At 37.5% G+C, this 26141-nt stretch overlaps 1 protein-coding gene across 1 annotated transcript; it reads right to left on the bottom strand.

Annotated features, from left to right (window-relative positions):
• Positions 1-24: 24 nt before the first annotated feature.
• LOC139129506 (zinc finger protein 26-like) lies at positions 25-10665 on the bottom strand. Its single transcript, XM_070695143.1, has 2 exons — positions 10057-10665; positions 25-2546 (listed from the first exon to the last, which is right to left on the bottom strand). Exon 2 carries the CDS (start codon positions 2102-2104, stop codon positions 158-160), a length of 1947 nt encoding a protein of 648 aa, XP_070551244.1. The 5' UTR covers positions 2105-2546; positions 10057-10665; the 3' UTR covers positions 25-157.
• Positions 10666-26141: the final 15476 nt, after the last annotated feature.

The following is a 26141-nucleotide window of genomic DNA, read 5'->3' as shown; positions in this document are numbered from 1 at the left end:
GTAAAACCGAAACGCACTCGTTGGTAGAGGGCGCCCTTGCGGGAGCCGTGCCTTAACATGTCTGGCATGACACATGGCAGACAAAAGGCTTTTCATTTGTACGTGTCCTCATATGAATTTTGAGCTGTCCATTCTGAGCAAAGCTCTAACCACACACTTAGCAGACAAAAGGCTTTTCATTTGTATGTGTCCTCATATGAATTTTGAGATTTCCATTGTGAGCAAAGCCCTTACCACACACTTGGCAGACAAAAGGCTTTTCATTTGTATGTGTCCTCATATGAATTTTGAGATTTCCATTGTGAGCAAAGCCCTTACCACACACTTTGCAGACAAAAGGTTTTTCATTTGTATGTGTCCTCATATGAATTTTGAGTTTTCCATTCTCAGCAAAGCCCTTACCACACACTTGGCAGACAAAAGGCTTTTCATTTGTATGTGTCCTCATATGAATTTTGAGAGTTCCATTCTGAGCAAAATCCTTACCACACACTTGGCAGACAAAAGGCTTTTCATTTGTATGTGTCCTCATATGAATTTTGAGATTTCCATTGTGAGCAAAGCCCTTACCACACACTTGGCAGACAAAAGGCTTTTCATTTGTATGTGTCCTCATATGAATTTTGAGATTTCCATTGTGAGCAAAGCCCTTACCACACACTTTGCAGACAAAAGGCTTTTCATTTGTATGTGTCCTCATATGAATTTTGAGTTTTCCATTCTCAGCAAAGCCCTTACCACACACTTGGCAGACAAAAGGCTTTTCATTTGTATGTGTCCTCATATGAATTTTGAGAGTTCCATTCTTAGCAAAGCCCTTACCACACACTTTGCAGACAAAAGGCTTTTCATTTGTATGTGTCCTCATATGAATTTTGAGAGTTCCATTCTGAGCAAAGCCCTTACCACACACTTGGCAGACAAAAGGCTTTTCATTTGTATGTGTCCTCATATGAATTTTGAGATTTCCATTGTGAGCAAAGCCCTTACCACACACTTGGCAGACAAAAGGCTTTTCATTTGTATGTGTCCTCATATGAATTTTTAGATGTCCATTCTTAGCAAAGCCCTTACCACACACTTGGCAGACAAAAGGCTTTTCATTTGTATGTGTCCTCATATGGACTTTGAGAGTTCCATTCTGAGCAAAGCCCTTACCACACACTTTGCAGACAAAAGGCTTTTCATTGGTATGTGTCCTCATATGGACTTTTAGAGTTCCATTCCGAGCAAAATCCTTACCACACACTTGGCAGACAAAAGGCTTTTCATTTGTATGTGTCCTCATATGAATTTTGAGATTTCCATTGTGAGCAAAGCCCTTACCACACACTTTGCAGACAAAAGGCTTTTCATTTGTATGTGTGCTCATATGAATTTTGAGAGTTCCATTCTTAGTAAAGCCCTTACCACACACTTGGCAGACAAAAGGCTTTTCATTTGTATGTGTCCTCATATGAATTTTGAGATTTCCATTGTGAGTAAAGCCCTTACCACACACTTTGCAGACAAAAGGCTTTTCATTCGTGTGTGTCCTCATATGGACTTTGAGTTTTCCATTCTCAGCAAAGCCCTTACCACACACTTGGCAAACAAAAGGCTTTTCATTTGTATGTGTCCTCATATGAATTTTGAGATTTCCATTGTGAGCAAAGCCCTTACCACACACTTGGCAGACAAAAGGCTTTTCATTTGTATGTGTCCTCATATGAATTTTGAGATTTCCATTCTCAGCAAAGCCCTTACCACACACTTTGCAGACAAAAGGCTTTTCATTTGTATGTGCCCTCATATGAACTTTGAGATGTCCATTCTGCGCAAAGCCCTTACTACACACTTGGCAGACGAAAAGCTTTTCAATTGTCGGCATATGAACTTTGACAGTTTCATTGTGAGCAAAGCCCTTACTACACACGTTGCAGACAAAAGGCCTTTCACTTTTATGTGTCCGGATATGAATTTGGAGAGCTCTATTTTGACCAAAGCTGTTACTACACACTTTGCAGATGAGCAGCTCTTCTTTCGTATACATGCTCATATTGACTTTGACTTCTCTACTACGTGCATAACCTATAATCACATTTTGACTTAAATGTCTTTTCATCTGTATGTATTCGTATATGAGAGTTAGTTTGTGAACAAACCTCTTACCACACACACTTTGTAGACAAAAATCTTTTCATTTGTATGTGTCCTCATTTGAATTTTGAGATCTCCATTATGTGCAAAATTGTTCTACTCACTCTGAGGTCAAACGCTTTTGATCTGTATGTGTCCTCATGAATTTTGAGCCACCATTTATGAGCAAAAGCCTTTACTACAGAGGATGAATAGCTGTTGATGTCCTGATATGACCTGTTGGATCTCTATCATTCAAAAACGCTGTACCACACACTTAACAGTTGAACTGCATTTCCTCCATGTGTAATCTTGATGACAGAAACCAGTTCTACAAAATGCCTGTCTATCTCTGTCTTATTTCATCTCGTTTTGATTCTTGAACTTGCTGTAAAAAGACTTCTTTACCAAGGGAATCTTTGAATATTCTGAAATATAAGCACACATGTGGAATAATCATGTTCAAGTTCTTATGTGTGTTTGTTGGAAAGGGGCAATTGTCAGTGTTCAATTTGATACCAAGTGTTCTGTCAGTGCAAGGTTGTACCTGAGCTATTTGATGAAACAAGTCATTGCTGATGATACAGTCCCCATGACGTAAGATTGTGTTGGTTTCCTGTCAAGGAGTTGGTTAGGGTTTTTTGAAAACTACGTTCACTGCAAACAATCATCATACCGGTAGTGGTGGAAAAAAGTATAGAGCTGATTTTCCATATGAAATACAATCGTAACGAATTTCGCATTATTGGCTAGTGAAGTAACATCAGTTCAACCCTTTTCCTGCCAAGTCCATATTTCACCACCAGGTCGAGATGGTTAAAATTAATGAAACGAAACATATTCCATATGGTGTGTTTTAACAAAATACTGTACATTTGAAAGCTGTTGAAAACATAAAGACTGTACACTTGATTTTTTTGGACAAAAGATGCTATAACCGACCAAGCCAAGTGGGTGAAAATACGTCATGTTTTGGCTCAATACTGCTTTTTACTGACTTGGCTGATTGGGAAGTGATACTGTCTGGCAGGAAAAGGGTTAATCTGCAAATGTAAGCTCATCTGCTTTTCTTTTGAAGTTACACTTGTTTTTATGAGTAATTTGTAACATTTTAACATTGAGCTATAGGGCACCTAACACTTTTGAGAAATTTGAAAAATATGAAGATCCAATTATCTCAAATTTGTTCCGATCGTGTTATGCATATCTTGGTATACTGCAGTTGAATTCAAATAAAGGTTTGCCATATACGGAATGTGTTTCCAGGGGGAGGGCATATGAAATTGTTTTGATATACCGGTACAAGCCTACATGCATATGAATGCCCTTGTGAATAATTATCCTTGTGTCTGTTTTCAGAGTAAACTCCCTTAAGAATGCCTGAGATATGTGCATGAATAGACAGGTTAAGACACTTACAACAAAGTAGCAGCCTGGCCACCAAATTAGATCTGATGAACAAAAACTAAAATCATACATGTACCCCATAGCAGACCTTCATTAGGAGCCGGCAGCTGGAGAAATTGCATGGCTGGCAAGATCATTTCTCCAGCTATAAAATCTACAAAGTTCAAACAAAATAATGAATAGATAAAAAAATACTGATCCTGATTATTGGTCCTCAAAAATGTAAGATTTTGCAAATGACACAGTGAGATTGCAGATTTGCCATTCCTGCATATTCTGTGATCTACAATCTTCGTCATACTGAGAACTGTTCTTCACCAGGTACGAAGTGTTTTGTATTATTGTGACTAAAACACTGATTGTGCAAAAACTGTAATCAAAATACCAGAGTTCAATGTCATTTTCAATGTTTTACCTTGTAGTTGTACAAAATAAACTGAAACACCCCTCAGTTCACAGATTGCACCCACAATCAAAGTGTTGCTTTTAAACAATTTTACTGAGGGAAAAAATTGTATATGCTTCTCAGATTGCACCAGACTGCACAATTGTACACATCAATTTCTCAAAATTGTCCATATAAGAGAAGGAGCACTCCTTTGGCACTTCCCCTCAGCCTCTTGTGTGTTCTCCCCTGTACTTTCGAATTCTCCCCTGTCACATATTCTTGTGAAAACTGGGTAATGCCATTATATTGCTACATGAAATTAATATATGGTATAAGTAGGTATTCCTTTTATATCATAAGTCAATGCAAATATCTGAATAGACGATGTTCATGCAAGATTATGTAATACCCTTATATTATACTCCTGTGTCAATATATGATAAGGTAATGTTACTTGTTACTGTATGGTTTGTAAAATAAATGTGATTAGGTAGTTTTAATATATGATTAAATGATACTAACACTGGGCAAAAAGCTTGATATCCAACAATATATACACACATATACTGATACTCTACTTTTGTCAAATACGTCAAGTATACAGTGTAAACTTGGTGTGCGAGGATATGAATTAAGTACACTCTTGTTCTGCAAAGGTATACATTATGTATATCAATGTACTGATTTTTTATACATTATACAAAGATATACGTAACATATACAATTATTTTTTTGTTCCATATACGTCAATATACGTAAATATACTGACCAAATATCAATCATTTTGCCAAGTGTAATTACGTAATGTACTATGAGATAAGGCCTATATTTTATAACTTAATTTCAATATATGATTAGGTAATGACAATTTATATAAGGATATTTTATTAGATGATTTGGTGCCTTCTTATATTATAAGAGTGTTAATTTATGATCAGATGTTGTTTGTGTAGGGTTAGCTGCCATCAACAGATGATTATGTAAAGTTTATATGATGACATAACGTCCACCTATTTGCAAATACCATTATTAGGGGTGGACTATTTGATATCCTGGGGGGGGGGGGGTCTGGAAGATTTTAAAAAAAAAACTTCCCAGCAGATACAAGGGAAAAAAAATTCTGCCTTTGACTTATGAAAAAAAAAACTGGCAAGCTAATGTGGAAGAAAAAAAATCTATCACAGTATCAGCAAGAACCTTTTGGGATGTAACTTTCACCATTCAGTTTCATTTTTCGGTGTGCCCTTTGGGCGCATATGTTTAATAATATGAGGTTATTAATTATGAAGATAGCGCAAAGGATGCACCAGGACATCCACACAGCGTATCGCTAGTGCATCCTTTGAGGTATTTTTTCGATAATCTTATTACTATACATCTTACATTCTTGACTGGGGCATCAAATTGTCAGAGTAGTGACCGTTTCGATTTATGTGCGAATGTAGAACACTATCTCAGACATGATATTAAACGCCTTAAAGGTCAAGATTTGGATCAGGTTGTAACGGGTGCAATTCATAAAGTGAGCCACCGTAGAGCTTAAAAACTATGACGGGGTACCGTAAGCCAGCAATTCTGGAAACAATGCACTTGTTTGCGTTTCTTTTGAGCCGGTTTGTCAGCAAAGCCTTCTGTAGAGGTCTGCATCGCTGCCATTTGAAGGACCAAATCTCACTGTGTCATGTTCACTTTCATCCAAAGACGACGTTGTAGGATTTTTGTCTGGATATGAAGCGTCGGTGACTACATTCACATCGTTTGGCTGTATTATTATTGGGGAATTCGCTGCATGTCCGACCTCGCTGTTGTGCTCAGGCTGCATTTTGAACTTAGCTGAAGAAATGCTGAATTGAATTTTGTCCTAATCCGTCTTTCTGTTGTAGTGTTTTCAAATAGTTGCGCGGCATGACGATGTATACTGATTCGGTTCAGCTGCTCTCTATCTCTGTAACTCAATATTTTCCCGCTGTTTTCTCAAGCTCAGCCACATCAGCAAGACATGAAAGCCTGAAACCGTGGCAACAAAATTGCAACATTCGCGTGCAACAATGTTGTATGTAAAGTGAGAGGACGCGAGGGACAGTGTTGCGATAAGGAAACCATGTTGAGATTCATACTTTATTACGATGCGTGAATATGAATGAAAGTACAATATGAACATCAGAAACATGATTTCGCTTCGCGTGTTCGCTGGGGAACCCCGGTAACATGACTGGGGAACCCCGGTAACATTTACCGGGGTACCGGCCTTAACAAAAACACTGTCTTGTGTTTAAAAGTGTCCGATTTACAAGTAAACCGGACAGTTTTTAACAAAAGAACTGTCCGATTTACTAGTAAATCGGACACTTTTAAACAAAAGAAAGCCAGGTGGTATATAATAAAATATTCGGTTATGGAAATTAGAGAGCATGGTTAGAACAATGGGCACGAGGCGGAGAGTGGTATAACTGGCGTTATACGGCCTGTGGTGGGACTCGGCAGGCTAACTTACGGCCATGCCAGCATCCGCGCGGCGCGCCACGAATAATCATAGATCCTAGGACTGAACTTTTTCCCCCAAGTAAAAGTTTGGTTTCAGTTTTGTGAGACTGGGAATGTCCATAAGACGAACGATGGTCATCGATATCACCACAGGGGGCTGTCTACATGTCCGTCCCCAGGGGTGGGTAGGTGTTTCGTTGTATCGCTAATAAAGATATATTCTACCAACCTTTGGTGTTTCGGTCTTAACTTAGCACTGCCCTTGACAATCTTGCGTATACGTTTTATCAACATGCTGCGTCTATTATCTGATGAGTTTGAGTGCCTAATTAGCCAAAGTAATCAAGGGTAAATTACTAATCTGTGGACGCTCTCACCAGATTATCACCGGATTAAATTTGACAAAGTCAATAACGAACGCACCAGCAAGGTATAACTGAAGAAAGGGCTGAAACTCTCAAAAGCCGTGTTCACAGAAATCTACTTTACAATAAACATTTCCTAATTTTTCGAACGTCAACAGTTTTCTGACATGTTTAAACGGGGACAGGCCAATTTATGCCTTCGTCGGTTGCTTCTTTGAGCTGTAGGGCGCTAATCGAAGCGGTGGAGTCAGTGCCCGATGTGGTCCGTCAGACCGGAAGCCGGAACTACAAACCTTTAACCTTAGAAATGTTTAGTTTAAGCCCACATGATCGAGGTAAACAAATTAGCCAACATGCTTTGGGATCGAGGGTCAAGCTCATCGGTGTTTATAAACACGGACATGACAATCTATGTATTTTTGACAACAGCCGGTCATCGTTTGCGGGAAGAAACTCGCCACTTGTAGGCTAAACATAAAAACTGACTAGTCGGCAAAAGTATTTTCATGCCTTATATATGCTTATTCGTTTCCAGACGAGATGAAAGCTGCGAAGACACATTGGAAGCATAGTAATACTCAACCAGGTTGATCTATACGTTGGGGAGATATTGATGTCACAGTCTTGTCGAACGGAAAAACGGGGATGTTTAAGCCATAGCAAAGACGATAAATCAGTCAGCTGAATAAAACGAATTTTTTGGACACCATATCTTTTTATGTTAGTTTTTGAACCTGCATGAAACCCTGCGTAACAATGTAATAACTATATATAATCAAAATCTTTTGGACATATCTTTTTTTTATGTCAACGTTTGGACACGCTTTAGCATACTGTATATGTCTGACTGTCGGGGAAACACTTCTTGCGCCGCTGTCGGACTCAGTCGCGCGATCACGGTGTCTTTCCCCGTCTTTCCCTCGCACATTCGCTTTACCAAAAATGTGTTTTTTGTATAAAAACCGCAACTTTACAGTTAAGGATGTTAGACTTCGAAGTTTATGCAATCCATCATCATATGGCCACTGGCTCGTCTTTACATGTTATGTGGGACTTTGCTCGGAGTTCACTACAATTTGACGTAGGCTTCGTCGACTGATAGAATGGAATAACAGAGATGTGTACATCGGACACAAATGCGAATGCACTGTTTTTTTTCGCCTCCGTCGGACTCAGTCGCTGTGTCTTTCCCTTGTACGTCAGCTTTCTCGAAAATGTGTTTTGTATAAAAACAACTTTACATTGAAGGATGTGATCCCTCGAAGTTCGTAATACACTTGTCGATTTGATATGCGAAGACCGTGGCACACTGACGACCAGTTATTTATTAGTTCTCAAACCTGGTGAAAATCATTCCGCGACACTAATCGATTATATGTCTTTTGGAGAATGTCCTAAGAACCTGACATGACCCTTGTTTGATGCGTTAGATAGTTGAGTATAAGGATTGATAAAATAATGTTTCAAAATATACACAGATTCACGCGACTGCACTATCATATCTTTGGCAGCTCAATGACGTTTATGGCCGAGAGGGCGAGAGTCTCAGACCCAAGGGAGCATAAGCAGTACGCAGAACATTGCATGCTTTCCATGCAAAATCCGGCTTTGACTAATGTTCCCGTCCTGTTTCCGAGCATAACTATCGAGCTGCGTAGCTAGTAATGTTGAGGTCAAGATATCTGAATCGTTCGTGTTCGAAATACTTCTTGATTTGCAGAGAGAACACTCGACCTTCTTGTTTGTGTAACTTAGCACATGGGGTCAATTGAAAAATTCAAAGCAAAATACCGCGGTGTATAACATTTGCAAGCATGTAGTCACCAACCCACAACACTGCTTGTACTGCAGAGCACATAATCGGTCGTATGTAAAACATGTCTTTTGTTATTTGAAAAAAAAGACTAATACAAAAGTGTACATATTGCAAGAACGCAGTTGATAAACTGGACAAGTTGAAGGCGAGCTCGAACGTCGAGTTAATAAAGTCTTTTCTGTTCTTGTTCTCGACTAACATGGAATTTTTCAATATACCCGTGAAGTCTGATTCAGTTCGATGCGGTGTTAGACACGTCGACCAACGTGGTTTTTGCCGGGCCAGCATGCTGGAAGAGTATAAACACATCTCCGATACGTTACCAAGGTGTGTTGAACACATACCACGCATTCCTGGGAGGTCCTCCTTTCCGACCTGTTCGTTTACAAATGAATATTCAAGTTTGTTTTGCCTTCTGTTTGTTTATGAATAAATGAATATAAAGTGTCCACTAGTTTTACGGACCACCTCTGGACACGGCTTTTGAGAGTTTCAGCCCTTTCTTCAGTTATACCTTGCTGGTGCGTTCGTTATTGACTTTGTCAAATTTAATCCGGTGATAATCTGGTGAGAGCGTCCACAGATTAGTAATTTACCCTTGATTACTTTGGCTAATTAGGCACTCAAACTCATCAGATAATAGACGCAGCATGTTGATAAAACGTATACGCAAGATTGTCAAGGGCAGTGCTAAGTTAAGACCGAAACACAAAAGGTTGGTAGAATATATCTTTATTAGCGATACAACGAAACACCTACCCACCCCTGGGGACGGACATGTAGACAACCCCCTGTGATATCACACGATGAATCTCTCAGTTTGTGTTTAGAAGTTGAGAGGTCACGGCCCTACGTCACTGTAGTGACGTACTGCAGGGATCCTCGACCAACAGTTTTACGCTAGCAAAATGGCGGTCTCCGTGTAGTCATGTCGGGCAAACTTAGAAAAAAGGCGATATTTCAGTGAATTTTGAGCGGACTTCTGGTCTGGTTAGTCCCTAATAACCAAGCTGTCGATGAGTGTTGGCAATTTGTAATTTGGATGGAAAAATTTTTGAAAGATCGTCGAGCAAACTTGCGCAAAGGGTGCTTGCGGCGGATTTGGACGCTAGTCTATGGAATATCCCATAGCTGTGGTGGCGGGGTTAAAATCGTAAAAGTCAAAACCAGCCCGTACAAGGCATGAATCCCGTCTGAAAACACCACAGCTATGGACCCACAGCTGGTAACACACAGACCTGTACGCAGGGCTACACACAACAACACTGCCACGCAGAGCTAGGCTACATAATGACCTACTGTCCCCGATATTGCACACACATGCAGTACCAGCACAGTCGCTTGTTGATCAATACTATTATGGCACCTGTGGTATGAGCATTCATACCACGGCGGCCATCGCAGTGTACATAGCGAACCACAAGCGACTGTATGTACGAAGACACCCGTGGCCTATAATGTTAAAATAGCTTTAATACCTGAACGATTTCACTGCTGGCTCTGCATTGAAATCCTCAAATCATGTCTTCGAATGGGACAAGATTTCCTGGGCAAGACTCTAGTAGGAGTACCAAGGCATTCACCTGCCTGGGCATCGATGTTTTGTAAGACTGCAGCACTGACGACTCCTGTGGATTTCGATCTGCAATGAAGTGATTTTCAAGCCAGCCTTCCATTTACTTCTAGTTCATCGGTACAGTACTTCTGGAGATCTATCGCTGCCTTCGATTTTCACACTGGAACCCTAAATTTCATGTTCTCTCTCATAACACAGTCATTGAGTCAATGTCCATACTAGCGATGTCCATCGACTGTCAGTTTGAAGCTGATCATGTCAACATGCCGAAAGTGCTGGCGCACGGCTGTGAAACACCGCAGTCGATTAACTTGGATAATCCTTGATTTCCAGACCAAAACCTAAGATTCCAGAACGAAGGAGGGTAAGGTGGTAGTCGTGCCCGCTTCGTCACAGTTACTGCAGAGGGTATGACTGGTCGTGGCCGCTTCTGTCCACACGATCGCCGAGGTAAATAACTTGGACAGTACGGTCCATTCCCCGGAGACTGTCATGTCATGGGGGAAAATTTGGAAAGGTCACCAGGCAAGTACTTCCGCATTTCGACGTGCGCCCTCTATATACCCTCTATATTGACGTCTCGTTTATTATCAGGCCGACATCAAGAAAAATAATGAAAAGGTATATGAAATGTATTCATTTTGTAGTACACATATTGAAACGTAGGGTGAGGGGGTCGGGATCGTCAGATGCTACAAGGTACGTTTTCGGATTCTGAATGAAAATAATTTCAGTTCTTACAGTTTAGGCCTACGTATTCAAGTTAAAAATTGCCAAAGCCGTTAGAAGCAGACGCCTGATTGGACAGTTTAGCTTGCTTTTATTACTCCCCACGTACAAAGTTCGGGAACTTACAGATTTGGTCGTGTCCGTCCGTCCCTTAGGGAGCCGTCATTATTTAAGGCCTGGGGATGTTTTTTTGGAAACTGAAATGTCGAGTACCCCTACTATCCCCGCAAACCATGATGAATTTGAGTAAACCTCTCTCTAACACAGAAATTTTAGAAAAGTTCAATATCAATACATGTATTTGTAAAATTTACAAAAGTTGAATACAGCAATGGTAAAGACTTTTCAAATTAATCCTCGTGTACCCTGCCAATCTGATTAAAATCAGATGTAGAGTACGGCGACGTCTACTTTGCGTACGCGGTATTCTCTTGTAGTGAGAGGCGACAGCAAGAGAATACCGCGTACGCAAAGTAGACGTCGCCGTACTCTACATCTGATTTTAATCAGATTGGTACCCTGCTAGATTATCATCGGTTATCTCATGACGATTGGAAAAGGTGAAGTCACAACAAAATATGGATATAAAAGCTTACGTTATAACCAGTATCAAACCATATAGTTTATTGTTTAATTTCGATGGGTACTATGACAGGGTTTTCACTAAGTTATCTGACTGGGCAGAATTTGAAAGTACGGGGGAGGGGGAGAGAACATGCGAGAGGCTGAGGGAGAATTTAGTGTCAGAGAGGGTGTCCACTTTCTGTGTGCAACGATGCAGTCTTGTGCAATCTGAGGTGTTTTGAATTTCTTTTATTCAGTAAAATTGTTAGAACACCCTAGGGACCGAGAAAATCACGAGAGGGGTTCCGCCTCTCGTATCGAGAAGTTTGAGAAATTGATGCGTGTAATGGTGCAATCTTAGAGGTCTTTTTATTTGTTTTGCATTTGATAAAATTTTGAAAATGACATTGAACTCTGATATTTTTATTACTTTATTTTGCATGATCAGTGTTTGAATCACAAAATTCAACAACCAAAGAATGACAATACAAATTTGTACTAGAGATTGAAGACCACAGAATAAATAGGAATGGAAAATCTGAGACCTTCTTGTGTCATTTGCTAAATCTTACATTTCTGTAAACGATATTAGAGGACCATCAGTCAGTATGCTTTTAATCCATTCATTGTTTGTTTTAAAACTCGCCAGTTGTGAAATTTCTCCCACTGCCGGTTTCTAATGAAAAATCTGAATACGGTATGGTTCAAAATGGTTATTGAATTAAAGTCAATTAAATTATATGTTTCTGTGATAATAATGGATGAATTCACAACACTGTCAACAGTTCAGGTTTTTCGTAGTATGTCTGCAATGATTCAGTCTGGTGCAATGTCAGAGTTGTTTTTCAATTTGTTTTTACTAGTAAAACTGTTAGAACACCAAGGGGACACCCTCCTCTCGTATCGAAAATTTAATGAAGTTTATATGTGCAATGGTGAAATCGCTGAGAGCTGATTCAGCTGTTTTGCACCAAAAATTGAGTAAACCCTCTTCTTTCTCTCCACATTTTGAGCAACCCCTCCTTGTAGCTTTCAATTTTTTGAGTGAACCCCCAGAATCGCCCGATCCCAGGCAGTAAATTGTGATGGCTCCCTTATAATGGAAAATTTCTCAGAGATGCATGGAACGACTTCTTTCAAACCTGCTGAATACAATAATTATCTTTACACCCTAGTTGAAAAAATCATTAGCGATGTGTGACAAACCGTTTGTTAATACTTAATACTTCATATGTTTTACCCGAAGTGGGTTTTTATTTTCACGATGTCATTCAAAAACTGTCAAATGGCAAACGGACGAGACATGGCAATTAGAAACAATGTGACTCCTTCAGATTGAGTCAACTTTTATGAAACTTGAAGGAAACATGCAAATTCAGTAACATTAGTGGCTTTACAAAAATTGAGAATAAATAATTTAAAATAATTCTATTTTTAAATATTAATTTGGTATTAAACACGCGGTTTAGTCTATAGCTGGGACCACGTTCAGTTGGTCAGCTTGTAAGTTTTCGCTGCATATATTACGGTCACAGACGGGGATTTAGAGGGAACATAGAAGTATAAATTGGAAAAGTCTTCTTTTTCCTTCGACGTTGAATGAAAACAACGCCATGTACAAAAATTGCGAGAAATGCAAACTGAAGAAGACGCGATAACTCCTTCAGATTTGGATCAAATTTTAAGATCTTTGGTGGAAAGCTGCAAAATAATTGTATTGAAATGACTGAGTATGGAATGAATCATTCAAAACAATGTTTTCTGTACAATGTTTTTTCATCCTAGGTTTTGTTTTCTCTTTACTTTTATTGACGTCTTTGTGATTCTAGTATTTGATTTCTGTATTGGATATTCTTGTGAAATTGCCTGCTACCGGGCAAACTGCTAGGCACTACAACGCTTTCAACTTCTACATCCACCCTTGCGCAGACCCTATATATGAACCCTAACACATGGGGCAAATAACTCATACCTGGGTGCATGTCCAAACCCGGTAATGGTCGGTAGACTAAGTAAAGTGGGCCTCGGATTACAGTTTTATCGTCGAAGCATAAGTTTCGGGAAAGCTTAATCGACCAAAGACAACGTATTTAATTTTCAACCTTTTTGTTCAAAATAATAGTTCACTATTGCTATTACTTCAGGCATTATCATTAAAATACCGTCCCGTATTTTAGTAATAAGCGTGCACTGCCATTGGTTAAACACGACTCACGTGACATGTAAAAGAACGTGATGATGCCCTCTGCGAACGTGATGATGCCCTCTGCGAACTTGATGATGCCCTGTGCATTTGATATTACATGGATGACGTCATTTTACTTACTGCGCATCCTTTCTGCGCGTAACAAATTGTCGTTCGCTACTATCGCTGCGAAACGTCATGCAGAGCTGTCACCGGCACAGTTAGACGATATTTTGATGCAAGTAAACAGCAAACGAACGAAAATGGCAACAAAGAATGCAATTTCTGTGTTCAGCGACTATGCAAGCAACAAATTTGGATACGCGACTGAGGAGATCGGCAAACTTTCAGCGGCAACCCTAGATTTGGCACCGACAACATTTTACGCTGAGGTCCGGACTCATGCAGAAAGGCGAACTGTACTCGAAGAAGTTTGTTCGGTGTAATAAAAATAATAACACATGAGAGCTAGGGCAAGATCACGATTTTTTGCCTGCCCTCGGGCTGGTGGTCATGATCGAAATATTGATGGCATCATCAATATTTCGATCATGACCACCATTCCTTGTGCAGGCAATAAATCGTTATCTTGCCCTCGCTCTCATGTGTTATTATTTACTATGCCTGTTGCCGCAATAACGACGCCATTTCAAGAATTTGCTTTTTGTTAAAGAAGGCGTAGGCCTACACCACAAAATGTACTGACAGATAGAGCAGTGATAGCGATAGTGAACTACGCCCATTCAAATGTTGGTCATGATCGACCGACGTTGGTGGCATTTTCCACCAGAAATCGAGTATTTGTTCTACGTACCGTCACCTTTGTGTCCCTCATCTTTGCATCTTTGAAAACCATATCACCTTTCGAAGCCAAGGTAAAGTCCGTTTTTGCCGGGATATCAGGAACTGGGACGAGTGACGCGGAGCCACCGCAATCCATGGTCAACGACAATGATTTTGCTGGATGAAGTTGAATGTCAACATTCGCTGAAGAAGCTTTCGGCCAAAGTAATTAAATTCTTTGTTTTGCGTCCCCTCTAAATGGGAAAAGGTGTGCGTCTGGGCGGCTGAAAAACACACACAGGAAATTAACACAATGTAATTTGATTGCAGCAAATAAAAAATTGTAACAAAATTTTAGTTCCGAAAGCCAAGCGGTCATGTCCTAAAATTTCCTTTTCAAATACACTGTGTGTGTTTTCATGAAAACCTTAAAAATCTAAGCGGGTGGGGACGCAAAACAAAGAATTTAATTACTTTTTCCTTATTAGCATTCCCCTGAAAATAATAACAATTATTTATGGCAATCGTAAATAAGTACGTATGAAAAAGTGTGTGACCATACACCTACTTGAGATAAATATACCAAAGGGTCTTTGACAATTATACAATGTATATCTGGAGATTTCGTAATTTTGCGCAAGGGCGTGATAACTATCCAAATTTTGTGAATAATATAAACTTATGGAAAGTGGATACTTCAAAACGTATCTAAATTAAAGGTAGTTTTCAATTCTGTACCGAGTACACTAAGTTTTCTCTCCCTCACCTTTGTATCGTGGCGTATTACTACATATTTTGTTAGTCTGCCTGAAAGTTAGAGCGGCCATAGCGATAGTGTGCTTCGGAAACTCCATTAATCGTCGTGATCGACCGAGGATATAGGATGATATTTCAACAGGTATATCGAATTTGTACCATACGTACATTCGTATTTGTATCCCTCACCTCTGTGCCTTTAACTACCCTATCACCTTTCGAAGCTGGGTCGACGTCACAGTGCGTTTTTGCAAGGAAGTCAGCAACCGGGACGGATGATGCAGCGTTATCACAATCCATCGTCAAGGACAAGAAACTTGCAGGACGAGGTTGAATGTCGATCTTTGCTGAAAAAAAACTTCATCTGGATTCACCTGAAATGATAACACATATTTATTAGAATAAATCTGTCTGAAAAAGTGTGATCATACGCCAAGTCACTAGAAGCAAACCAGAAAACCTCTGAATTACCAGACATTTCGTTGTTTTACCCAATAACAATCCAAATTTGGTGCACTATACTAGCTCATGGAAAGTAGATACTTCAAAAAGAGTTTGATTAACGGCACATATAAATTCTATCTGTAGTAATGAAGACGATGATCTCTTAAGAACCATTCTAAGTAGTTAGTTGTGGACGGTTAGTGCGCTTAATACATTTTCACCCACAAAATCAAAACAGGTCATGATAAAACGGACATTTTCTGTGAATGCAATGCATTTCAAATCCCTACAATAATTCTAAAGGTCCTTCGTCATTGAGGCAAGGCAACACACGTTCCTTCTTACTTAAGCTTACAATAGCATTGTGGATGGAACCCTGAAGGGATATACATGTACTTTAACTAGATCATTATTGTTTTACTGCTGTAAATCAAAGTATGACTGTAATATCTCCGGCAAGTGTCAGTTATGGAGGTATTTATTATCAGCGTAAATGCATGTGAAGATGACTTTAAAATATTTAAAGAGATATCCTGTACAAATTACAAACATTCTATTGTTCATGACTTCTTAAGTTATTTTCTTTGACAATACAACTGACATTTCTGTATACTGATAACTTTACATTTCATTTTAACAAAGTCTGTCCATGAGTTTTGAAGCAAAAAATGCCCTTATCAAAATCTGGTTATCATCGTCATACTATAACGGTGATCATTAAAAGCATCGTTTGACATTGGAACCATAGGGTACCATCCAGACATGTCCTTCCTGCTTGTATTGAAAATACAGTGACACATACCATGACACAGTAAGAGAAACCATTGAATTAATTAGTCAATCATCAATGTGTCTGGATTAGGGGCTGATTTATATCTCAGTTCATTTCCCATGCACAAAGTTGTAGCGGTGATATCATTTTACCCAGCATCATAAACTCTGATCAAACTGCATATATGAAAGACCGTTATATCGGACAAAATATTCGTCTGATAAAAGATATAATTGATTATGCTGATGAGGAAGATTTATTTGGCGCTATACTGTTTCTCGATTTCTCGAAAGCTTTTGATTCGCTTCAGTGGAATTTCCTTTTTGAAGTACTTTCAAAATTCGGGTTCGGTTCAAGGTTTGTGAGATACATTAAAACCATCTACAACCGTTGTGAAAGCAGCATTATTAATAATGGTTGGTGTTCCCAATATTTTAAACTTCACAGAGGCATCCGTCAAGGATGTCCACTTTCGGCACTTCTTTTTCTGCTCGCTGTAGAGATAATGGCCTGTGAGATAAGACATAATTCTGATATTTACGGTGTGAACGTTGGCCTAAATAAGTTAATAGTTTCCATATAGAACAGAAATCAAAATATCTCAAGTCGCCGATGATACAACTCTGTTTGTTTCTGATGATACGTCGATCCCCATCGCAATTACAGTAATTAAACAATTTGGTAACTACTCAGGATTAAAATTAAATGTTACCAAATCTGAAGGTGTCTGGCTTGGTATATGGAAAAATAGAACTGACAAAATAGCGGGTCTTAACTGGGTAACCGATCCCATAAAAGTCTTAGGAATATATTTTGGTTATGATCTAGCAAAACTCGTTCTTTTAAACTGGGAGAAAAAAATAGAGAGATTGAAATCAATACTGGACACATGGAAGAGTAGGAAATTAACGCTTTATGGCAAAATTACAATAATTAATTCATTCGCTTGCAATTCCACAAATTCTTTTCACAATGTCAACACTTGGATGTCCAGATGTTTATCTCAAAGAAATTAATCACATTCTCGACAACTTTGTGTGGAATGGTGGTCCTGATAAAATCAAAAGAAGGACGCGCGCATGATCGGAGAGTATAACCAGATATGAACTGAAAATGCTCACGTGTTTCATACAGTTATGTGTAAATTTGAACCTTTGCCACATGTTTGCAACTTCATTGAAAGTATTATGATCAACATAATGAACAATAATCACCGCTGATTAATTCTCAAAGGTCATAAGTATACAAATATGTAATTAGCTGAAATAAAAATATTAAAGTTCTTTGACTGCTGTCATTTATATAGCAAGTGTAATTACCGTTGGCCAAGTCCTTCAAGCCATATATGCCGAGGTGTGAAAGCTCATTAGATATGCAAATTGTAAATTAGCTGACATGAAAATGTGAAATGACTTTCGATATTGTTTTAACCAGGTACCGGTATAATCATCAATGTTGTCACGTTTTGCCAACTTTGATCAAGTAAATCCCAGTATATATCCCTAACAAGCAAAGTTCATTAAATATGTAAATTAGGAATTGACTTAAGTAAAAATGCTTAATGATTGTCAATAATGTTGTATCATGGTATCTGCAATATATGTAGCAAGTTTTGTCAACATTGGTCAAGTCAATTCAGATATATATCTCTAATTAGTAAAGTTCATTAAACATGCAAATTAGGAATTTGCTGAAGAGAAAATGATTAATGACTTTCAATAATATTGTATTACAGTGTCTGAAATGTACATAGCAAGTTACATCAATTTTGATCAAGTCAATTCAGATGAATATCCCTAAGTATGAAAATTCATTTAATATGCAAATTAGGAATTGGCTGAAGTAAAAATAGCGTCAATGACACTGTAGCTCCCATCCTGGACTATTTAGTGTTTGTTCTATGGTCAGATATTTGAACATGTGTGAAAGGGATAAAGTGCATGAAGTGAAATGCTTAAATGAAATGTACTGGAGACAGTGAAATATGTTTAATGTAATTATTCAGAATATAAAATGGAAAAAATACAGAATTAGATATATCGAATACTGTGATACAACCATTAACTCAACAAGTCATTTACAATGACATAGTCCCCACTTGTAATAGGAGTACTAGTCTTGATGGGGCAGGAAAATGTGGTCATTAAGAAGTATCATTGGAGTGTATATGTTGAGATCTATGGGCACATAGGTCTATGTCGTTGTTCCCAATTTGAAACACATGAGGCATGTCTAAGTTACGGTTCTAAATCAGGAAAAAAGATCAGACCTCTAGCAGTATTGGCCAGCCAAGAAATACATATGCGCATTATAAATGAGGTACAAGATGTGACATCTTAAGGTCTAATATCCTATCAAAATTGGAGGGTATAGAACTTGTGGTTACTGAAATATGCATATATATGTATAATCAAGGTCAAAGGTCATCAAGGTCACATGACATTTTCAAAAAAAAAATTATATTCCTAATTAATCCCTATATGCCAAAAAATCAGATCTCTAGCTCTATTCGCTTGCCCAGAATTAGATGTGTACATAATTAATGAGGTAAAGCATGTGTTGTCATAAGGTCTCCCATCCTACTAAATACAAAGGACATAGCACTTGTGGTTACTTATTTATTGACATAAACATATATTTTAGGTAAAAGGTCATCGAGGTCACATGACATTTGGTCAAAAAATTTCTCTCCTATAGTTATCCCTATATACCAAAAATCAGACATCCAGCTCTATTGGCTCGCTCAGAATGAGATATGCGCATAATTATTGAGGTACAGTATGTGGCGTCATAACGTGTCCCATCATACCAAACATGAAGGGTGTAGCACTTGTGGTTACCGAGTTATGGAAAAATATGTATATTTGAGGTCAAAGGTCACCGAGGTCACGTGACATTTTGTCAAAAAAATTGTATTGCTAAGTTATCCCTATATACCAAAAATCAGACCTCTAGCTCTATTGGCTCGCTCAGAATGAGATATGCGCATAATTAATGAGGTACAATATGTGGCGTCATAAGCTGTCCCATCATACCATACATGAAGGCTGTAGCACTTGTGGTTACTGAGTTATTGACAAATATGTATATTTGAGGTCAAAGGTCACCGAGGTCACATGACATTTTGTCAAAAAAATTGTATTGCTAAGTTATCCCTAAATACCAAAAATCAGACCTCTAGCTCTATTGGCTCGCTCAAAATTAGATATGCGCATAATTAATGAGGTACAATATGTGGCGTCATAAGGTGTTTCATCATACCATACATGAAGGCTGTAGCACTTGTGGTTACTGAGTTATGGACAAATATGTATATTTGAGGTCAAAGGTCACCAAGGTCACGTGACATTTTGTCAAAAAAATTGTATTGCTAAGTTATCCCTATATACCAAAAATCAGACCTCTAGCTCTATTGGCTGGCTCAGAATTAGATATGCGCATAATTAATGAGGTACAGGATGTGGTGTCATAAGGTCTCCCATCATACCAAATATGAAGGGTGTAGCACTTGGGGTTACTTAGTTATGGCCATATATGTATATTTGAGGTCAAAGGTCATTGGGGTCACATGACATTTTGTCAAAAAAATTGTATTGCTAAGTTATACCTATATACCAAAAATCAGACCTCTAGCTCTATTTGCTGGCTCCTAATTAGATGTGCACATAATTAATAAGGTACAGATGTGATGTCATAAGGTCTCCCATCATACCAAATATGAAGGGTGTAGCACTTGTGGTTACTGAGTTATGGACATATACTCATATTTAAGGTCAAAGGTCATCGAGATCACATGACATTTTGTCAAAAAATTTGTATTGCTAAGTTATCCCTATATACTTATTTTCACTTTGTTTAGTGTGATTAGATATTATTTTAGCTGAAAAAGGGTCCAGGGAAAGTAAGGAAAACCTGTATTCCACAGTGTAACAATTGGCTGAAAATATAAAATTTCTTTCAGTCTCTAGAATCCGAACCGAATCCGAAACCGAATCCGAAACCGAGTCTAATTTCAGCATCGTCTAGCCAGAGTGTAACGTGGGGATAGCGCCCTCAAACCACAGATACCGGCTTCCCATAGACTACCATGTATCAGAAAAATTAAAACTGTGATAACTTCATTAATATGCAAGCCACGCCCACAAAACCTTTTCAGTTCTAGCCATTTGAATTCTGAAGATGTCTACCAAATTTGACTGAAATACGTTCAGCCGTTTTTGAGAAAATGGACCAACAGACAGACAGACAGACAGACAGACAGACAGACAGACAGACAGACAGACAGACACACACACAGACAGACAGACATCGCTGCGACATATGCCCACGTGTGTGAACACGTGAGCAAAAAACGGAAGATTGAAAATGCCGGATATTTTCATTTTACAGAAATCTTTATATGCGTCGTGGGTACGTAGGCTGTTCTCCTTAGATAATGCTAAGTGGAAAGCTCTACCCTTTATGAGATTTAGCCAGTTTGGACCTTATCTTCTTATTTTCTATTATAATTATCAAAACAATTCTCGTTTCCATTTATTCGATATTGTAATTCTGAATTTTACAGACAGATTGTTAAGGCATGGCATGAGGTTGGAGGCGGATACGCTAACCTGCCTGATCCTAGCCACTTCAATATTAGAAATCAAATCATCTGGGGAAATGAAAATATCCTATAGCTATATAATGGTCAGTGCCTGTTTTTTGAGGAATGGATTAATTCTGAGATTATATATGTAAATGATATATTAGACTGGAATGCAGGATCTATTGAATCTCATTGTATCTTAAGTAAATTGAAAGATAAAAGAAATTGGATTTCTGAATTAGCTATTGTCAAAGAAGCCATAGCCTCTAACTGGAAAAGAAAACTTCAAGGGACACGAATAGATGTAATTCGCCGTACCCCTAGTTTTCTTCTAGTTTCTGGAAGAAAATTCCTGATTTCACAAAAGCTTTTAAAACTCACCACTAACTATTACTATCAAGCCTTCTTACGGAAGCGTTTTATACCTTCCTACAGTTAATATATTTGTAATCAGTATATTAAATCTTATTCTCCTTCCGAGTGGAGCACTATTTGGATTCACCAAACTATAGGGTTAACATATGACAGAAAGCTGGCAGAGTTCAATTTTAGATTTTACACAATATTCTCCCAAATGGTTGCAATCTCCTAAAGTGGAGAATTGAAAATAGTGATAATTGTACAGTTTGTAAAGTATCTGATTCCTACGAACATATGTTTTTATATTGTAAAAAGCTCGGAAATTTCTGGGAACATATCAAAGGTCTTCTAAGTAAACTTGGCATCCATATAGATGTAGATTTCCATACCATTGTATTAGGGTATAAACCTCTTCAGGGATCCTCCCTAGTCAGATTTGTCAATCTTATAATTACAATTGTAAAATATTGTATTTTTGCTGCTTGGGCTAATTCTAGAAATAACAGTGGAAGCATGAAATCTGTCTTGTCATAGGACATTTTGTATAAATATTTACAGTTTATTTATTCAACTCACAAATGCAACGGATACAAAAAATTTTTATACACTATGGAAAAAATATTGCAGTAATAGAAGCATTGCTAGCTCTAGTCATACGCTTTGCTGATTGTTATATTGTAGCGAATTTTGAAATGGCGTTTGTATTTGTACAATTAATGAATGTGTACGAGATATTGTAACTTTATTAAACAGTAAATAAACATTTAAAAACAAAAACAAAAAAAAACAAACAATTACAAGAATATTGGAAAAAGTAAGTTCACTCCTTTCATACCTACTCACTCTCCTTTGTACCGTTGCACGCTACGGTTTCCTCATTTGGTCATGTGGGAATACAGTGGGATATATCATTTCTCTCGGTTCGATAGTATAGAGAAAAATTGATGTCTAGATCTTCGCGTTACGTGAATTTGATACTTGGCATTGATAAGTTTGGAATTCGATATTCAGTCTAGCCAGAGACTTTAGCAGCCTGCAGACGGGTTCGTCCAAGTTATCATCCAAAATAAAAAAGTGTTTATTTTTGTTGGCATAATGAAGGAATGGACGAAAGTGATGAAGTTCGTTACAACCCCGCCGTCCTGTGCATTGCTTTCGGACACAAGTTTCCAGAGAATTTCCCTTATCTTATGGGTTTTCCTGGGCGGGATACACGGGTGAAGCGGGTATTTCATTTCATTCTCTTTCGCACCCTGGTATAACTTGCCCTATACTTTCCTCTACCTGTCTGTACTAAAGCTGTTCTGGCTAATCCATCATTAATTGATGGATGAAGTGGAACGTAATTCATTTATTAGAATTGGGGTATAGAGAAGACGCAAATATCTCTACTTGCATTTTATCGTTGAGGGCGCTATACTATACGACGCACTTCCTACACCCATGGACGGACAACGACAGAAAGCAAACAATTTCATAAATACAGGCGCCTGATCAAACAAAGAAATTCAAGTAAGTTTTATGATTTTGGGTCGAAATAAAAAGGAACTCTAAGTTTCATTCCATTACACGGGGAATATTATCAGCGCTATGGTGATCTTCTCCTGTCCACAGGTATCGTCACAGATAATGGAAGTACCAAAGGGAAGCTAGTAGGATAAACAAACAATGACAAATAAACAAAAAACAGACAAACAAACATGCATACGGACGTACGTACATGCATGCATGCCTTAACAAATAAAATTCATGGAATGAATCATGAAGATTAATATTCTGCTGTTTTATTTCTCTCAACACTCGATAGAAACCACAGTATAGAATCCGAAACAGAAATTTCAACGGACATTACATTATGTGTCAAATAATCTCAAAACTTCCACAACGGATCTGATATAATACTTGTTTCATTACAGTATTTCTCCACTTTGTACTAAACTTTTCGAATGGAAGACATTTACACTATATCTGTAAAAACTTTGTATACATACTTCATATACTAATATTTCTTTGCATAAACAGTCTTTTAACTAAAAGTACTCGGCGTTCACTGCGCAACAAGGAACGGACTTCAGTCCCTTCTGTATGTACATGTTGGCCACTTTCATAGTTTAGCGGTCCATTACAGGCAAATATTCATCAATAACGGCCAGAAATCCCAGTTTTCCAAATATTACATATTCACTAATTACCAATACACGTAAACAAACCCTAAAACAAATTTTAAAACAAAAAAAACTTTGACAGAATCCACGGGCACTATGATCTTCGACTGCAAGATCTGCACCGTACAAAATATTCTTTACTTTGAAAGATGAATTCATTCCAGTATTTATAAGATAGAAAGTGAAATCTACATAACTGTAAATAGGCAGAAAAGTAAACAAATACAATTCCACCCTGTCGATATCAAAAAACAATGTTTCAGTGAATAAAAACATTCCAAGAAATAAAAGGTAATTCTCCGTGTGTCTGAAGTCAGTACACTGTGGTCAAATACAAGTACATATGTTTTCTGTCTTATCAATTTCTTGACTTGGCAAGTCTATACAGGTTTGCATGACAACTTTTACCAGCAGAGTGCACGTGGCAAAAGTAAGTTATTGTCATGCTGTAGCTAAATTAAGATGCAAACTATAAGGCATGGTTTAGCATATACCTTATGCAAGGACCCATATATAAACACAAAACATAATGATACTTGACACAACTCGAGTTATTTGCAATTCATGATGGTTCTGTATCAAAGTGAGGTCAATTTGAATAATAAATTAATTGCACTATATTTATACGAAGTTTCAATTTCAATAGCCTTCAAATAAAAAATTAGATGAGACATAGCTTTGCCTATACATTATACACTAGAAGCCATATGACACAAAACATACAATAGTTGACACATATAATACTCCATGCTGGTATAAAAGTACATTTAGTACACTGTATGTATTTGAACTTTCAATATCAACAGCCTTCTTATGACAATTTGGGAAGTGTTTACAAATGAGATACGACTTAGCCAACAACTTATAATTAAACTTCTATATATGTTATTCACAATTTAACTTAATTCTAGATTAAAATAAACTGTAAATAAATATATCCAAATGTGATTCAACACCAAATAATGCTCATTGTATATAAAGGCCCAGTATAAGTTTTGGTGTTCAGGTTTTCGTTGCATGTATCAGCAATGGATTCTAGGTGTACTTCCCACAGCGTATTGAAATACCCAGTACTCAGCTTGTTGACATCGACTGTATATCTGCGTCCTGCGAAGTTAGTATTGGTGATCAACTTCATTCCAGACTTGAATTTTAGTTTTAAACAATAACAATTAATGCACATGGCACACTGACAAGTTTAATTGACAATACTGGGTATTTCAAAACGCTATAGGAAGTAGAACAAGAAAATGTAGTTGATACATAGAACAAGAATACCGAAAAAATGTCAATATAACACGATTGGAACTAATTTGGGAAAATTGGATGAGAGTAATTATTAGGAAAATGTAACGAAATCGAACTTTTTACAGCTGAAATTTTACAAAATGATAGAATAGTGTAAAATTTGAAATATTGTTCTCATCGGACAAAACAACGAAAACACAACGATTATTGCATACCTCTTTCATCGGATTCATTTTTATGAAAATAAGTTCATTTTTGTGTAAATGTACTGAAGAAACTAGACAAAATGCTTAAAATTTCTCTAATGGACGAATTTGAGCCAGGGCACTTTTGAAATGCCCCTGACTTTTTCATGAATTTAAGGCTTCATAAACATAAAACTGAGTCAGGGCACATTTTAAAAGACCCTGACTGACTTAACTGTAAATCAATCGAAAAGCTTCATTTTGGTCAAAGAAAAATGACAAACTGACATTATTACTAGTGTTTCAGTAATGAAGAAACTTCAGACAAGCTCACATATTTAAATTTTTCATTCAAATATGAATATTGTTCATATGTTTTGAACAATATTGCATTAGATACTATCATGCACTGATTCTTACTCATAAGATTCCAACAGCATTGTAAATTTGAATACAATTTTAAATATGGTAAGCAAATATGGTGTAAAATTAGAGAAATTTCTAAAATTCTAAGAAATTCTGCCAATCCAATTATCCCAATTTAGTTCCAATCGTGTTACATATAGAGTTATTGTAGGTGTACAAAAAGAAAAAAATACTGAAATATCAAAGTACAAAAATTTTCATTAGAAATGATGTTGGGGCTGTCAAAAATTACTATAATATTCTTGGTAGGTCATATGTTTTCGCTTTTTCGAGTAAGAAGGGGATTCTATTATTTTGATGGCGGTACAAGAAGAATTTGCCGACCCAAACCCGGCTATAATAATTAAGCGTTCCCTTTTGTTCCAGTCTTACCAGGCTTGAAACCATAACAACAAAATTATTGACTTCGTTCATAATCAAAAAAAATAAAGTACACTGTATTCCCGGGACCGTGTTCATCCATGAAGATAGATAGCATTTGAATTTCATAACGTAGGAATGAAGGTCAAACGTTATGATCCCATAAAGAGTAGCTACAATATTTTATTCCAAATTGTGCAATTCATTTGCCAAAATGTTCTTCTTTTTGAAGAAGATAAGTTTATTCCAACAAAATTGGCAAACAAAGTCAAATCTACATGTCGAGTCGACGCAAAATATTCTTTTTTTTTTGAAAAAGATAAATTTATTTCAACATAGTCACAAATAAAACAAATCTACATAACTGTGAATGCGTTAAAATTACAATGCGTCTTGTGTGAAAAAACAAATAATTAGCTGTTTGA

Source organism: Ptychodera flava, chromosome 3 (assembly GCF_041260155.1).
Source record: "Ptychodera flava strain L36383 chromosome 3, AS_Pfla_20210202, whole genome shotgun sequence".
NCBI classification, from domain to species: Eukaryota; Metazoa; Hemichordata; class Enteropneusta; family Ptychoderidae; genus Ptychodera; species Ptychodera flava.
The sequence above is the reverse complement of the archived record's forward strand: the minus strand, read 5'-3'. Positions and strand labels throughout refer to the sequence as shown.

Excerpts from the sequence above, each read along its gene's own strand:
- LOC139129506 (XM_070695143.1), bottom strand. The coding sequence starts at position 2,104 with ATGAAAAGACATTTAAGTCAAAATGTGATTATAGGTTATGCACGTAGT.